Here is an 11,664-nt window from a genome sequence, read left to right on the forward strand (position 1 = left end):
AAACAAACAAACAAACAAAACTATCACTTAAGTTTGCTGAGATTTAGTTTATTAAATTATGGCCAGAGACTACAATTTATAAAATGTCTACATTTGGGGAAGTTATTGGTGTATATGCAGAATAATTTGGACAATTGTATTGTTGATTTCTGCAGGTGTTTTGAAAGAACCAGTTAATGCTTAAAATTATTTTTTCTTTTTACTCTGATGTATTTTCCTCTGTTGAATTTCTTATAACTTCTTTGTTATTGTTCTTTTTTTTTTCTTGAAGCGAATCTTACACGTTTATATCTGGTAATCTAAGCAACTAATTTGAAGATAGCATTATGTAATACAGCAACCATTGTTGAATTCCTATTACTTTATTTATTTACTTTATCATTTCTAACGCTGGGTTTTTTTTCCTATCACTATTTTGTAGTCTTTAAAAATAAAGAACCTTTGTGTCCATGAGATAGCTCAGCAGACTAAGTGCCTGCTCAGGCAAGCACAGAGACCTGAGTTTAATCCCTGGCACCACATGCTGCACCAGCCCCGCCTCTGTGCACCCTAAGCCAGCCACTGAGACCGGACATGGTGGTACACACCTATAATCCCAGCACGGGGGGAGGCTGAAAACAATAGGTTACAATGCAAACAAACAAACAAAAAATAAAAATAAAGTAGCTTTATTTATGGTCAAGTCCTTGACAGTTTTTACTAAGGTCTCATGGTTATCCTCGTCCAATGGTCATGAGTTTTACTTATTGAATTAGCAGACTGTCTTATCTCCAATTGTTCACTTTATCTTGGCTTACTTCGTTTGGTTTATAAAAGATTAAAGCAATAACCTCCTTCTCACAGGCATTTGGAAACATCTTGGGCCTTGGGATATTCTGCTTCTGCATGTTTTCCTGCTGTGCTCTTAGGAGGCCAAAGGTTTATGATTTTGCTGGCTGGTTGTTAAAATGTAACTTGCATAACGTCCCTGCTTGTTATATTTAGAACCTTTGGCCTTGAATTTCGTCTGATATTCATATTGCAACTCCAGCTTGCTGTTATTTACATTTCCCTCTCATGTTTTTATTTATCTCTTTATTGTCAATTGCATTTTCACTTTTACAGGTTTCCTTCTTATTAAAAGAGGACTTGAACTCATTTCTTCCTATCCCTTCTTTCAGCTCTCCTGACTTCAGTGTGCCAATTTATCCCTCATTAGATAGAAGCAGTTCATGGAATGCTTTTCTCAGATAACATGAGAGTTTTTCATAGTCTCACAAATGACTTTTTAGCTACAGGCGGGCTTCTTGGATCATATTCCTTTTCCTCAAAATTCCCATTGTCCCATTGTCTTTTATCTTCCAAAGTCACAGAAGAAAGCTCCATTGTCAATCCATTCTCCTAATTTTGTATGTGGCATGTACTGTCAAACTCCAACTCTCTATGAGCTTCTCACTCTCTAGAGTTCTTTGGTTTTCTCCAGAATATAAACAGTTATGTGCCTTTTAAGAAAGATTCTTGCCTGGAAGGCAGTGAGCCTTTACAGCAGCCTCCTTCAGCTTAGCTATGTTTTCTCCTTCATCGCTGACCTCCTCCTTTACCTGTGCTGGCCTTCTGAAGTCCAGCTGCATGCAGCCGAGGTTTTCCAAAGCACCTTGGCACTGCCCCCACTGCTGCTGGTCTGAGAAGCACATTGAGGACTGAACTAGAAAGTTTGGGGAGCTGTGTCCAGGATCCCTACAGGGCTGTGAGCGCTGGGAGGGGTGACTTCGGTGGTTATGACAACTTTTCAGACAGGATGCACTTTGCCCTCTGGGTAACAAAGGAAGTCACACAGTTTCTCAAAAGCAGCCACAGTGCTGACCCCTCTGTAGATGGCCTCTTACCACAGTGGGCTTGGGTGGTGCTCCGCAAGGCTCCCAGCACTTGGGGCACCTCGGGTGCTCTGCCCAAATGCTTTGGGTGGCCCTGTTGCTGCAGCCTCCCCATCCCACACCTTCCTAATCACTGCAGTGAGCACCCCAGCCCACAGCTGCATGCACTAGCTCCTTAATGACAGTGAGGATACCTTCTTTTCTTCATCTTTGCTGACATCTCTGTCTCAGTCTCTTCTCTGAAAACATGTCCTCAGCTGGCCGTGGCAGTTCAACATTTGGGACATCCAGCTGTGCAAAAGGACATGCACCTAAGAAGTCACATGCACCCAGCTTTAGCAGAGCCCACCTACTGGAAATTTACCTTCCACAAGGCCCAGGCCTGAAGCCAGCAGCCTTGTTGCCTCTCCAGCACAGAACAACTCAAAAGGCTGGCCTTGGTAATGAATGTTCCTCATTTGGCAGTGTCCCCGGGTGAACCATTTAGAGCTGAATGCTAAAGATGAAAACAGTCTGTTTTGGAGAGGAACATCTGGCTCATTTGCACTCTTAGCGGTGGCAGTGCCAGCCAGTTTCATTGTTCTGCTGTAATGTGAGGGCCAGCATGACGTGGTAGGAGTGCCAGGGTGGGGCTGTCACTGCCCGGTCCCCCAAGCCGTGCACATTGCTGCCTCCAGGCCCTGGCCCATGTGGTCCCTGCCATCTGAGCTGCCAGCCCTGCTCCTCCCCACCTGGCTAAGTCCTGCCGCCTCCCTCCAACCCTCAGCTCTGCAGGCTTTCCACCTCATTATAACCCTCTGCTCTTCTTGGCTATTCAGTGGCTCTTCCCCCTGCTTCCCTTTGTACATGAGAACTACCTGGAGGGTCTTAAAAGGACATGCTGAAGTGTATTAGTAGCAAAGTCAAACCCAAGTTTCCTTGCTCCACACCTGCATTTCCTTTGGTTCACTCATGTTCTCCAACTGCCACTGGAGAGGACATGCTTGTCCTCTGACTGGTAAACTAAGCTGGGATTATGGTCTAGACCGAGCTTGTTGCTGTCAGAGGTCATGTTGCAACTGTGGGAATCTTTTGGCTGAGGTTGGAGGCCTGCAGTAGCTCCCTACTGCCCTAACTCTACTAAGACCTGCTTGCCTCTCTTCCAGTTCTGGCAGTGTGGCCACTGGGTAGAAGTGGTGGTTGATGACCGCTTGCCTGTGGTGGGCAAGGAATGCCTCTTCGTGCATCCTTGCAAAGGCAGCCAAGAGTTCTGGCCATGCCTGCTGGAGAAAGCCTATGCCAAGTAAGTAAAGGCCTGCCTCTCTGGCTAGTGTGGATGCTAGCTCTGCTCCCTAGTAACTCCCCCCAACACACACACACCAGATGTTCCCTGCCAGGTGGCCCTGCAGGTCTTAGAAGCCCTCTGGAATGCAAGCATTGTCCCTGGAGCATGAGAGCCCTTGACACCAGCCTAGGCATCCTCCCTGAATAATCATTGTGTGTAAGGGTCAATGTCAGGGCCATCACAGGGACCCTGAGGCACATAGCAAGGTATGGACCAGGCAGGGACTAGGTAAAACTATGCATAAACAGTATTGTTACTATGCTAATGCAGGAGTCCGGCTGAAATGCAATTGCCCTTGGTACCTGAAGGAGAGTGGTTCTAGGACCTACCCAATGATGTTAAAATCTGCAGCTACTCAGGATCTTGTATAAAATTTCTTAGAATTTACATATAACTGATACATATGCCTGAAATAATTTCTGCATTACATGTAATACCTAACACAATGTAAATGCTATGCAAATGACTGTTTTACACTGTATTGTTTAGGAAATAATGACAAGAAAAATTACGCACATGCTCAGTATAGACATAGTATTCCCAGTATTTTTCCATTTGCAACTGGTTGAATCATGGGCGTGGGGCCTGCAGAATCAGAAGATCAACTGTGTGATATCTTGGTTGAAAAGAGACCTCAGAGTCAGGCTGAGGCATCGGAGCAAGGCTGGAGGGATACGCAGGTCTCTGCAGAGTCAGAGGAAGGCCTGATGGCAAAAGCCGTGGTGTGATATTTCAAGCTGAAGTCCAGGGAGTTGAGACTCTGGTGTGAGCGCAGGGAAGTTGCATTTGTATATGTGTGCAGAACAGGATTTCCCTGTTTTTTTTTTTTTTTCTAGCCGACACACTATGCTCAGGGACTGCCTTCTAAGGCTGACAAACTTAAAGATTTGTGAGCATCTCAATTCATATTTTTCTGGGTCTTTAGGGCTGCCTCTACTCAACAGATGTTTATTGAGCATTTTACCTTATGCCAGGCACTGTGCTTGGCACTGGGTTGCACACGCTCGGGCTGGCTCAACTGGATGCATGCAAGGGTATGCTTGCATATATGCGGGGGAAGAGGGCACTGCTGTAAAGACCTTCACAGGTGACGAAGTGATGCTCAGATTGTCCATAGCCAGAAAAATATAAATAGAACAATAAAACATCCTTCTATTCCTATCCAACTATAAACGTTAGGAAGTTGATAATATCAAGTATTTGTCAAGAAATGGGGTTCCGAGAATCCTCAAACAAGCCTACAGGGAAGATGTCCCAGGGTATCTCCCTCGGGCCATATGATGTTAGATAGACTAGTTACGTGCACCTCCCACACCACCTAAGGACACTGCCAGAAGGGACAAGCCTAAGGCTGTTCCTGAGGGTGCTGGGGTGGCATGCAAGGTCGGTCACCATCCTGCACAGCTGCCCTGAGCAGGAGCAGCCCAGTGAAGGGCCCACAAGGGTTACAAACCACAGGTTTGATTTCCATGTGGCAACCTGGGCTGTCCTCAGAATCCTGGTGCCAAGAAAATGGGGCAAGAAACACTGAGCAAGAAGATACATGCTGGGCGGGGAGATGGCTCAGTAGAGTGTTTCTCTGGCAAACACAAGGGCCTGAGTTCAATCCCTGGTTCCACCAAAAAAAAAGAAGATACATGCTTACTTATGGACATGGAAGCTCCGTGAATGCCATGCTCATTTTACAAGAACACACAGGAATAAAACAGTGCACGTTACACATCCTGAAGTGGGTGGAGAGGGAGGAGGATAAGGGTAAAAGGACAGGGGTGGGGATGAGGGTGAGGAGGAGAAAAGGAAGGAGCAAGATAAGTAATAGAAATGACTAAAAAAGTAAAGCAAACAACAGCAGGCCCTTGCAGTGATAATATGGAGAAGGGGAAAATTGGTGATAAAATCAGGTGGAGTCTGAAGGTTGGTTCTAACAAGGTCCTGACCTCTAGACCAGGAAAAGCCATACAGGTGGGGCAACTTCTCTGGGCCAGCTCTGCCACTGCTTCTTGTGACTCCCCTTTAAGCAGCTTGGCCTCAGCTCCTCTTCCCTCTGCACCCTTTGGTGTTGGCACCTGCTGCTTCTGTTCCCTCCGCCACTCCTTATCTGAAGCCACTTCCAGTGAACAAGAATCTGACTAATCAAACCTGGTCTCGTTCCCACTGGCTCAATAACACATGGCCAATGTCAGACCACCAAGCCCCTGTGGGCAGAAGCTGTGGAAAGGACAGTTTCCTCAAGAAGAGGGACTGAGGAAAGAGGTAGCTAAGTGACCCCCCACAGAGAGGGGGAGTGCCTGCCTTAGGTCAACCTTCTGGAGTAGATACCCCTTCTTGAGTTTAACTTCAGTACAGGTCCAGGGTATCCAGGACTAAATACAATAGGAGAACGCAATCAGGTAGTGCACCTCGTACAGAAAGTCGCTGGGCCCTTGCTCAGAGCCCTTCTGCAACCTTTGGCCAGCTCCAGCCTGATTCCCATGTCTTGACTATGTAGTTCTAACATATGCTGCCTGGGATTTGTTCAAGACAGTTCTTCCCAGATCCTTAAAAAGATGAAAAACCTCCAAGTCCCAGTGGGCATGGGGCAAGCTGCTCACTGATGGAGGCAAAACCTTAGACAAACCCCTCAATCCCACCCCAGGCTCTAGTGTTTGAAACCTTTGTAGCAAACTTCCTCTGGCCATGAGTTTGTCTAACTAGCCACTCTGAGAAGTGTGCTTTCACTTCTAATAAATCTTTGATCTTCCTGTTTCTTTTGGGTGTCCTCTTTGGTTCTTTGTTCAGTATACAGTAGTAAGAACCCAGAAGAAGTGGGCATGGTGGTGCATACCTTCTTCATCCTAGCACCGGGGAAGCTGAGGCAGGAGGATAGCTACAAATTTGAGGGTAGCCTGGACTACATATGAGACTCTGTCTAAAACCACGTGTGCAGGCAAACACACACACACACACACACACACACACACACACACACAGAACCTGGACAAGTTTGTGTAGGAGATACTGAGGGGCACACCAGAGTGAGGAGTTGTGGCTTGCAGAACGTGTCCTAGGGGAGAATGAGCAGAACGAAGGGCCAGAAAGCTCCAGGAGCATCCTACCTGGTCCTTCACTTCACAAATGGGAAGCTGAGCCTCCCTCAGCTCAGCGAGGAGATGGCAGGTGCCAGCAGTTACCCTGAACATGCCCAGTCCCTGTTCACCTGACCGGGGGACCCCATTAATAACAGGAGTGGGCCCAGTGGGAGGGAAACCACAGTCCACACTGTTCCTGTTCTTCTGGAAGCCACAATCTACGTAACACAAGGCTTCACCGTATCTTCATATGCATTCTTTTGAGGCAGCTTGTGAAAAAAAAAAAAAAATGAAGGCTGAAGCTTGGTTCTGGTGTCAGAAAGAGCTGTTCGTTAGTACTGGAGAATGCAGCCCAGGGAAGAGCCAGGGTTGTTGAACCCATGCGCATGTCTAGGGAGGTTAATTCACTCCAGAGCTACTTACACAAACACTGCCATTGTCCCTCCCTTCTGGGTCCCGCCCTCATGACGGCAGGGCCTGGCCTGCTCCTCATGTAAAAGGGGGTAGCACGGAGGTTCACAGGGAGAATTAGAAAGCTCGTAGAATGAAATGATGACTTTGACCCCTTTTTGTTAACAACTGACCTAAAGCAATCACTCAGCTGAAAAAGAAATGGGAAGGCAGACCCACAATCCCCATTCTGCCACCCAAGGAAACCGATCAGCGGATAAAACGTTTTCGGCTATTCAAGCTGTTGAAAAGTTTCGCCCCCATTCATCTAAAGAGGGAAGTTAGAGGATGCAGGAGTGAATTAAGTAGAATGACAGCATTTCAGAGCCAGGAGGGACCTCTGTGAATGTTGATCTCTGCCTTCTTTTGTGGAAACTGAGGCTCGGGGAGGTGGGGTGATTTGCTCCAGGAAGGTCTAGGGTGGAAACTGTTCTCCCTGGTCATGGAGTGTTCCACTGATTCTCGGTACTATCCATCCTCCTGAGAGGGATCCACCTTCTTGCCTCCTTCGGAGCTTGGTGGATACCACAGTGTGGAGGCCTCATCTGCTCACATGGAGACCTCTTTCCCCCAAGGGTGTGGGGGCAGCTGAACTCAAGAGCAGCCCACTGGGGGCTTTCAGTTGCCCTTGAAGCTGGGGAGCCTGGAAATGAATTGGTCAATCAGTCAGTAGTGGCGGTAAGAAAACTAAGCGTAGAGATTTTCCCCTCAGCTGTCATAAAATAGAGAAAAGATCAAGCGCAAGATCGGTAGGCTGCGTATCATCCTTGGTAGAATCTCTGCAGGTAAGAATTGCAGTATTTTAGTATCCTCTCTGGCTCCGGATTCTTTCCTCTTTCTTATCACTGCAGGTAGAGAGACATTTCCCCCAAACGAGGCTGAAGCTGAGGGGTAAGGACAAGCTCTCAGAATTCCTGGGTTCAGGTGACAAGGCATAGTGACAGCTTCAGGGAACACACTTCTCTCTCTCCTTTCTGTTTCCTGTTAGAAAGTGGGACTGAGAATAGTTGCCGTGTTCTTGAAGCATCCATGGGTCTGTGAGCTCATGAAAGAATAAAGATAGCTCCTTGTCAAGACACCCAGACGCTGCAGGAACTGGCTTTAGGGCACTGTGGAGAGATAATGAGAGAAGATTCTGGAAGGCAAGGGAGGGGGCTGCTGGTTGTACAGGGGTGTCTCTGTGCTGACTGAAAAATGGTGTGGGTACAAAACATCAGTTATGGCCCAAAGCCACTGAGATGTTGGGTCTGAGGAAGGCGAGAGAGCCCCCAGATGCTTCCTTGGAATGACTCTAGCACAGCTGTGCTTGAAGCCAGGAGTGTCCCTGTGTGTATCAGGGAAGGGGTTGTGACAGTGAATACCAGAAGGAGTTAGAGTGAGTTCTGTACCATTGGTCTTTGTGAACCTCTAGCATTTTCAGGAAAACCCTAACTTAGGAACAGGAGCCAGAAGACACACATGACATCAGGAGCCAAGCATTCAGACCCCACTGAGCATAACCATGGCCCAAGGTAGGCTTTAAGGTTGACTCAACAAATACTCCAGGGGTAAGAGTCTGATATCCATCATTATGAGTGCAGAGAATAAGGCCAGAAACCAGCTTCAACATCAGTTTTATTTTTATTTACTTATTTTGAGACACGGTCTCACTATGTAGCCCAGGCTGGCCTTGAACTCATGGCAATCCTCTTGCCTCATCTGACCAAGTGTTGGGATTACATGCATGCACCCACATGCCCCACACAAAATCAATTTCAAAATGAGTTAGATAAACCTGTTATGTACTAATGTCTGCAAAATTGCCCTTTGTTCCACAATCCTCACTGTTTTCTTTCTTGTTTGTGTGCCAGTAATCCAACACAGGACCTTGTGATTGTGATTGCCAAGCAGGTGCTGCTGCACTGCTGAGCTACATGGCCAGCACCCCTCTTTTCTCTCTCTCTCTCTCTTCCTCCCTCCTTCCCTCCCTTCCTCCTTCCTTTACTCCTTCTTTTTTCATTTTTTCCTTCCTTCTTTTCCTCCTTCCTTCCTTCTTTTCTTTTTTGTGGTGATACTAGGGATTGAACCCAAGACCTTTGCTCAGACCTGCATACCCAACCAGGCATTTTTATTTTTTATTTTGAGACAGGATTTCCCTAAGTCACTACGTTTCCCAACTAAGGGATCCAATTGTTGATCCTTCTGCCTCAGCCTCCCAGAGTGCTGGGATTGCAGGTGTGCTCCATCACACCTGCCTGAGCTTCCTTTAATAACAGGCTTTCTAAGTCATCTGGTGTGTTCCTGAGTGGTACAACATCCTTCTAACATTGGCTGCTTAATATGTACTTGCTGAAGTGGATATCCTAGAATAAGAGTGGTTCCCCAAGGGGAGAATAAGTGAAGTAGGAGCAGGAAGAGAAAGACCTGCCCACAGCCTCCAGGGTAACCCAATCTTCCCCCACCATTTCCAGATGAAATGCGAAGGACAGGGCATGGAAAGTTCTTGCCCATAGGCTACAGTTAAGGTGGGCCAGGTCTATGACTCCCATCTGATTCTGCAGTACCAGGAAAAGCCATGGCAAGGGCTCCCCACACTTCCCACCCCTGGTGAAAGGCCCCACCCCTGTTGCCCCTCAGGGACAGGAATGCACAAGGCTCCAGTGAGAATGCTGAGTGGCAGAGGCAGAGGGGAGGGAAGCCGTGACCAGGATTTGCTACCCCCTTGGCCTGTAGTCCCTGCCCTTCCTGGCTGGCCCCAGCTGTAGTGTAGGACCCCACAGGAAGCCATGACTCACCCTACCCCCCGACAAAACTGGAGCTCTCAGGCCCGGCTGCCCTCATCTGGCCCAGGCTCCCTGCATCATCCTGACTGCTGGAGTCTCTCTCCTCAGGGGACACAGGCAGCTCTCTGGCCCTTCATTGGCCTACTCCACCATGCTCATCTGGCTCTTGAGCCACCTGGTTTGATTCTTCTCCTAGAACACCTGAGCCACCATCCTTACTCGGATAAACAGGAACTCAGATTGCACCCTCCAGAAACCTCGCCTGGCCTCCAGATGGCACGGCCTATCCCCTGCATTCCACAGTGATCTGCTTATTCCTAAGGCAGATAGACTCCCAAGCAGGGAAGGATACTCTACAGCTTGCCATTCACAATGCTGTCATGGAGAGCATTCCCTGGTGCCCAAGGGCCATGATAGAAGGCACAAAAGTCAGGGGTAGAAGGACAGGAAGTGTGACCTATGGCTCCTCAGGAGGACAGCAGCGAGCTGTGTGTGTTCTGTGCAAAGCACATATCCTTCTGAGCCATATGCAGCCCCCTGAGATGAGGGCTGCTGTCTTGATCCTCAGAGGAACAGAGACCTGAGGATGTTCAGTCCCTTGTCTGGAGAGAGAGGTCTCATTGGAGGAGGCCAGGAGCTGGACTCAGATAGTCTATGACGGGCAGGTGACTTAGCCCTTCCTCCCTAGAACAACACGCTCAACACCCACAATTCAAAGGGGGAAAGGATCGATCTAGCTCACTTTTGAAGGGAAATCAGTCCACACTTGGCTGGTTCCCAATGGTAATCAGGGCATCAGGGCAAGAGGGGGTTACTTCATGAGAGCCTGGAGACAGAGCAGGGAAACAGTGCCAGAGGGAAAGGAGCCATGAACCACTCACAGACTCCAAGACCACCCCCTTGGTGACTCATCCAGACACATGCAAAAGTCTACTTGGCTAGTCCCCTGGGCCATAAATCGAGGTCCCTCACCTGGAAGAAGCAGGGGCTCAGTAGATGTTTGCCCTTCCCAGGGAGCCTCCCCACAGGCACCCCAAAGGTGAATCTGGACTCTTCCTTCCCAGGCTGCGGGGATCCTATTCTCACCTGCACTACGGCTACCTCCCTGATGCCCTGGTGGACCTCACAGGAGGGGTGGTCACCATTGCCAACCTGTACTCCTCTCCTTCCAACCTGCTGATGATGGTGAAGATGGCAGCCAAGGCCGGCTCTCTGATGACCTGTGCCACCCCAAAGGGGGTGAGTAGACCAGGGGCCCTCTGCACTGTTTTGCTCAGCCCAAAGTACCCAGCCAGGGGCAGGTTGCTAGAGAGAGAAATGCAAGTGCCCACCCTGGAGCACCTATGGCTGGCTTTCTGAGGTCACTGCATGAAATTCCAGAAGAGCCCCCCACTGAGATGGGGAATGGGCTTGGAGAGGCTCACTAATATCTCCCTATCACTCGGCCAAAAAATGCAAAGCTGGGTTTGAATCTGCTAACTCCAAGCCTTTATTTACTTTTCTGTGAGTGGGAGCCACCAGGCCCATGGTTACCGAGGGGGTGGCTGGGGCTGCAGGGAACTAAGGTGGCAGGTGCTGCTTCTGCTAGGTTCCGAGCTGCTTTGTATTTGCCCCTGATTCTGCAAAGATCTTCAATTCCTGCTGATCCTAAAGGCAGCACAAGCACAGCTTGTCTCCTTTTGGAAAGCTTGCATGACCCTCCAAGTTACGGGAGTCTGTTCTGAGACAGCTGACTGTGTTCCTGGGATGTTTCCTCAACTCTTTTTTTTTTTTTTTTGAGACATTAATCAACTGACTTTTTAAAATATATTTTTATTGAGAAACAAATAGCAATGAAACAGTTTCACAACTGATTACGAGTACATTTTCAATAATTAATACATTGCATATTGTTGTCTTAGTGGTTATTCATTGTACAAGATGCAGACCTGATTTCCTGTCTCGAACACTATTAGAACAATCCTCTCCATTGAATTAAGAGAATGGAGCTGTATGTCTATGCTAACTATTTTGAGTATACAGATACAAAATGTTCATTCATTTGTATCCCCATTTTTTGGTTAGTTTTGTCAGAGAAGGGCATTCCATTGTCATTTAAATACTGTAGGTGCGTACATTCAGCTAAATATCCCAATATAGTCTAATAGTCCATAATAGTAGTAGGTTTTCCATAAGACTGTCAATGTCCAAAGTTGTTGACTTGAGCA

General features: G+C 47.9%; 1 protein-coding gene across 1 annotated transcript in view; it reads left to right on the forward strand.

The window, feature by feature from the left end:
* Capn13 (calpain 13) overlaps nt 1-11,664 on the forward strand; it is a 107,123-nt gene that overhangs the window by 52,535 nt on the left and 42,924 nt on the right. The window contains exons 5-6 of the mRNA XM_023711010.1: nt 2,999-3,135; nt 10,522-10,696. Coding sequence (XP_023566778.1) covers nt 2,999-3,135; nt 10,522-10,696 — 312 coding nt within the window. The remainder of the gene's footprint in view (nt 1-2,998; nt 3,136-10,521; nt 10,697-11,664) is intronic.

Source organism: Octodon degus, unplaced genomic scaffold (assembly GCF_000260255.1).
Source record: "Octodon degus isolate 3935 unplaced genomic scaffold, OctDeg1.0 scaffold00019, whole genome shotgun sequence".
Taxonomy (NCBI): Eukaryota; Metazoa; Chordata; class Mammalia; order Rodentia; family Octodontidae; genus Octodon; species Octodon degus.